The sequence below is a fragment of the Malania oleifera genome, chromosome 11, assembly GCF_029873635.1.
Source record: "Malania oleifera isolate guangnan ecotype guangnan chromosome 11, ASM2987363v1, whole genome shotgun sequence".
NCBI classification, from domain to species: Eukaryota; Viridiplantae; Streptophyta; class Magnoliopsida; order Santalales; family Ximeniaceae; genus Malania; species Malania oleifera.
Window position 1 is genome coordinate 83174471 of NC_080427.1, and position 3825 is coordinate 83178295.

Below are 3825 nucleotides of genomic sequence, written 5' to 3' on the forward strand. Positions count from 1 at the left end.
AATATTGGCCAGATGACTCATTTTCTTGGCATAGAAGTCATGCAAAGTAAGAAGGGAATATTCATCTCCCAGAGCCACTATACAAAAGAAGTACTGAAAAAGTTTAGGATGGGCAAATGCAATCCTGTGACAACTCTAGTTGAAACCGGATTGGAATTGAGAAAGAATGAGCAAGGAAATGTTGGCCCCACATATTTCAAGAGTCTGGTTGGAAGCTTAAGGTATTTGACGTGCACTAGACCAGACATACTCTATGGAGTTGGACTTGTTAGCAAGTATATGGAGACTCCTGACTAATCCCTCCTGAATGCAACAAAGAGGATACTCCGCTACGTCGAGGGTACCATCACCGATGGTATGTTCTATTCATCAAGAGGTGATTGCAAACTTATCGATTATTTAGATAGTGATCAGGGAAAAGATCTTGATGAAAGAAAAAGCATGACTAAATTCACATTCTTCATGGGAGATACAATGTTTACATGGTCATCAAAGAAGCAACCTATCATAACGTTGTCATCATGTGAAGCTGAGTATGTTGCTGTCAGATCAACTGTTTGTCATGGTATATGGATCAGGAATGTACTGAATAACCCCACAGAAGTCTACATCGACAATCGATCAGCGATTTTACTTGAGAAGAATCTAGTTTTCCATGAAAGAAATAAGCATATTGAAAATCAATATCATTTTATTAGGGAGCATATCAAGAAGAAAGAAGTGGAGCTTATGTCTTGCAGAGCGTATGATTAGATTGCTAATATTTTCACGAAGCCACTCGGGCATGATAATTTTGTAAGACTGAAGACAATGCTCGGAATGTCAAAGTCAGGAGAGTCAAGTTTAAGGGGGGTGTTGAAAATTAGACTTGACGGTGGGATGGTGGCAATAAAACTTGGTCGGCGGTTGCTCCACCAACTCAGCCCAATATTGTTGAATTTTCTGAACTGCAGGCAACCTACTCCATCTAGCTATCAGCCAATTTCATTGAAATTAATATCAACCTACCATTCATCCTTTACTATAAATAGATGTGTGTGTGTGTGTGTGTGTGTGTGTGTGTAATGTAACGTGTGGTGTAGAGAGAGACATTAACCAGTGAGAGGAAGTGTTTGTGTATTTTGAATTCTTTTGTAATTTTTCAGATTGAAATCAATTGAGTGTTTATTGTGCAAATTGAGTGTAATACTCACTGAGTTTCAATCACAACCAGTGATTGAGTGAGTCCCCTCCACCCATCACTATTTAGAGTGTCATTGTATCTCATTTGTTGTTTTCAGGAGGAAGTTGTGGGGTAGGTTGCGTCCTCTTTTACTTTAATATGCAAAAGTATGAAAGATACAAATTGAAATTCTGAATGATAGAATATATATATATATATATATATATATATATATATATATATATATGTATATATTTTGTTAATTTATCTTATTCACAGTAAATATAATACAATTCTAAAAACAAAGCTATATAAATTGTACTTTAACACTTTTACAATAAAAAACAATTTAATATTAAAAAGAAACTTAAAAACTTTTTTTTGAATAAATTAAATAAAATGTACTGTCATGATGAAAAAGTATGTGTCATTTGAGCTCTACAAGTCGACATATTAATTTCTCTTAAATTATCTTTTAATAATGCAACGGCAATAACATAAAGGCCTAATAATTAAAAAAAAATTTCTTTACTCTTTGAAAACTTTGGAGAACCATAAACCACCCACTTTCTTAAACACTCTTTTCTACCATAATTATGCTCTTTTTAAAATCAATTATTACTACGTACCCACCCACTTTGTTTTTAATAATTATCCATCTTACATGCAAAAGACATAAAATATAACTAAATGTTTTGAGAACAAACCCTCCTCCTCCTCCTCCTCCTCCTCCTCCTCCTCTTCCTCCCTCTCTCTCTCTCTCTCTCTCTCTCTCTCTCTCTCTCTCTCTCTCTCTCTCTCTCTCTCTCTAATGTTATACGAGCCAGAAATGACCATTGCAGGTGGGTCAATGGCCAACGAGGATGGTGTGAGAAAAGAAACGTTGATGATGCATGGGGGTCGGGGCATGGGGTTCTTCTGGGGAAATGAAGCCATTGTGTTATACCCAGGATGGCCAGGCGAGAATGTTGGCATGTACGCGTTGGCTTTGGTGTTTATTTTTCTGCTCTCCGCTGCCGTAGAGGTTCTATCCGTGCCGCCCGCAACCAAACCCCATGCGGAGCCCGCAGTGGAAGCGCTGGCTCAGGCCGGCGTCTACGCTGTCCGCACGGCCCTCGCATACTTGGTGGTGCTCGCCATAATGTCCTTCAACTTGGGAGTGTTCTTTGTGGCCCTCGCCGGCCACACCCTTGGCTTTTTCATCATCAAGCGCCGTGTACTTGCAATGGCCTCCTCCCAATCCGAGCCCGCGCCCTCCACCAACGATGGTAAAGTCTCATCCAACTTGTGATTAAGTTGGCATTTAGTAATAGATTAATGCCCCAATGCTACGTGACTTGTATCTTATGAAAGAAAACTTAAAATATTTTTTTAAAAAAAATTGAGTGGTAAATCTGATTTTACCCTTCTCAATTTGATTACTCAATTTACCCTCTAGTTGTAGTAAGTTTGTTATGAAAATAATTAATGACTCAATTTCTCCTCTATTATTGAAAAAGTTCTCAGAAAGAATTTATATTTACCATTTAACACGATAATATGTTTGAGAACATACTCCTATAAATATCTTATTTACCATTTAAGATGGTAACTGTGTATGTTGTCGATGTCTTCAGTTCTGCACTACTTTTCTTTTTTTCTTTTTCTTTTTTAACAATGCTTGTATATTTTGCACCCCTTTTCTCTCTCTATATTTTATCATTATCTCAGCCTAGGGACAGTAAGCATGACATTAACAACTTCTGTACGGGGACTATAAAACCATTCTAGTCTCCACAAAATGTTGCTATGCTAGATAATATAACTTTCCAAAGCTCCATGGACTTTTCGTGCACCGCATGAAATTGAAGTTTTGGATTTGGAATCTTGAGTTTCTCCCAATTTCGCATCCAGAATTCTAAATCCAATTCCATGTTTGCAAGGAGCTAAAAACCTTGGTCAGCTGGAGAAATTATATGTAGTAATAGAGGGGACTTTTGTGCTTTTGTGGTCATGTACATGACGTCAAGTGCTTGACAATGAAAATTTGTACTTCTCTCTTTTTTCACTCATGACAAATTCATTTTCAACAAATTTCTCGGTCGCATGGCGAACACCTTGATAATAGCTGTCAAGACCATGTGAAAGGGCCGATACCTTCTATGATTTCTCCCACAACTATGTACTTTAAGGAGATCATATATTTCTCCTCCGTTACATCATCAGTCTGACTTTTTTCTTCTGGGTGTAAAGAACGTGGCAAGTGTAACATAAAAAAGATTCCACATAAAGCTGCAGGGACTGGAGAGACAGAATGCAAAATGCATATATGAACATTAATGATTAATAAATTGTTTAATATGGTAGCTACTTTCATGGATTTGAAACTAAAGTGATGGAGCCCTGAACAGGGGTTTTACTTTGGCTTGCGAGCAGTAGGGATATCCAAGGCTGGAAGTTCAATCGGAGTCGCTGATTGCCGTGAAGTTCACCGAGGATGGAGTAGTGGTCGTTGGACAAATTTCATTCTCAACCATTGTTTCCGGCAACTCTTATCAATTGTTGTCATCTGACAGACAACGATCACAGGGAAGTGGAGACTGGAGTTTTTTTGTTTGCTTGTCTGCCCGTGTCTTTTTTGGTGGCAACCGGCATAGGTGAAGTGCGTCAATAGAATGACTGAA

General features: G+C 38.0%; 1 protein-coding gene across 1 annotated transcript; it reads left to right on the top strand.

The window, feature by feature from the left end:
• The first annotated feature begins 1991 nt into the window (after positions 1-1991).
• On the top strand, positions 1992-3825 carry LOC131167609 (copper transporter 6-like). The gene is made up of 2 exons (XM_058126405.1): positions 1992-2430; positions 3553-3825. Exons 1-2 carry the CDS (start codon positions 1992-1994, stop codon positions 3615-3617), a joined length of 504 nt encoding a protein of 167 aa, XP_057982388.1. The 3' UTR covers positions 3618-3825.

Coding starts and splice junctions, on each gene's coding strand:
- LOC131167609 (XM_058126405.1), top strand. CDS start 1,992: ATGACCATTGCAGGTGGGTCAATGGCCAACGAGGATGGTGTGAGAAAA. Junction 2,431..3,552: donor CGCGCCCTCCACCAACGATG/GTAAAGTCTCAT, acceptor AGCCCTGAACAG/GGGTTTTACTTTGGCTTGCG.